An 861-nucleotide genomic window follows, 5' to 3' on the forward strand; every position below is an offset into this window, starting at 1 on the left:
TGAGCAAGCCCACCAATGCCTGATGAGATCCTTTGTCCTGTGTTCCACCAACCAGAGTAAGCCAGCTACCCCTGTTGCAGAAATCTGCCTTCTGTAAAGTATAAAAGATGTCTGCTTTCTGAATTCGGGGATGACTCCCCCGTGAGGGTGGGCAACTCCATGTATGTGGATCAATGAACCTCATGTTATTGCAACGATCTATTGTCAATCTGTGTTCTCTGGGTCGAGCCAAGTTTACGACAGAACCACATTTTCAGTTTCCCTGAATCTAAAGGGCAGGGCTCTGTAGCTCCTATCTATATCCCCCCCTCCTCAGAGAGGTTCTAGGCAGAGACCAGGTTCCCTCACCGTCCGGCTATCATGAGCTCTCTCTCGGTTGCCTTCTTCCTTATCTTGGTATACAGGTCCATGGTGAAGAGGGTGCTGGAGCTGTTGAAGATGGAGGTCAGGGAGCTCATGAGAGAAGCCAACATGACCGACAGCATCAGGCCTCGCAGTCCTGGGGGTCAGAGGGAGCAAGCTCTGGTTAGAGTGGATGTCAAGGCTTAGGAGTGATTTGCTACATCAAAGAGCCACTCAGGGATAAAACACTCAGAGTTATTAGCAACTATCAGTGTATATCAGTATATATCACTGCTGGAGTTTTCTTGGAGATTCAATCAGTTGGAGCACACAAAATAATTAGAAAGTTATTGAAACACAGTCAAGCTTCAGTATGTGTTGGTTACTGTGATTATTCATGTAAAGTGAATACATCATCACAGAATGCAGCAAGGTTTAATGAAATTCATCATGTTTGAATGTAAAAGATGTGGTAATGAAATCCTTGTCTTTTAATCTGGGAGGTTTTTTTTTTTTTTT

General features: G+C 44.5%; 1 protein-coding gene across 2 annotated transcripts in view; it reads right to left on the bottom strand.

Annotated features, from left to right (window-relative positions):
• The window catches only part of LOC116074544 (solute carrier family 5 member 4-like), a 60,913-nt gene that overhangs the window by 11,833 nt on the left and 48,219 nt on the right, over nucleotides 1–861 (bottom strand). For both annotated transcript variants that reach the window (XM_031347178.1, XM_031347179.1), the window contains one exon: nucleotides 349–499. In XM_031347178.1, coding sequence (XP_031203038.1) covers nucleotides 349–499 — 151 coding nt within the window. The remainder of the gene's footprint in view (nucleotides 1–348; nucleotides 500–861) is intronic.

Source organism: Mastomys coucha, unplaced genomic scaffold (assembly GCF_008632895.1).
Source record: "Mastomys coucha isolate ucsf_1 unplaced genomic scaffold, UCSF_Mcou_1 pScaffold3, whole genome shotgun sequence".
NCBI classification, from domain to species: Eukaryota; Metazoa; Chordata; class Mammalia; order Rodentia; family Muridae; genus Mastomys; species Mastomys coucha.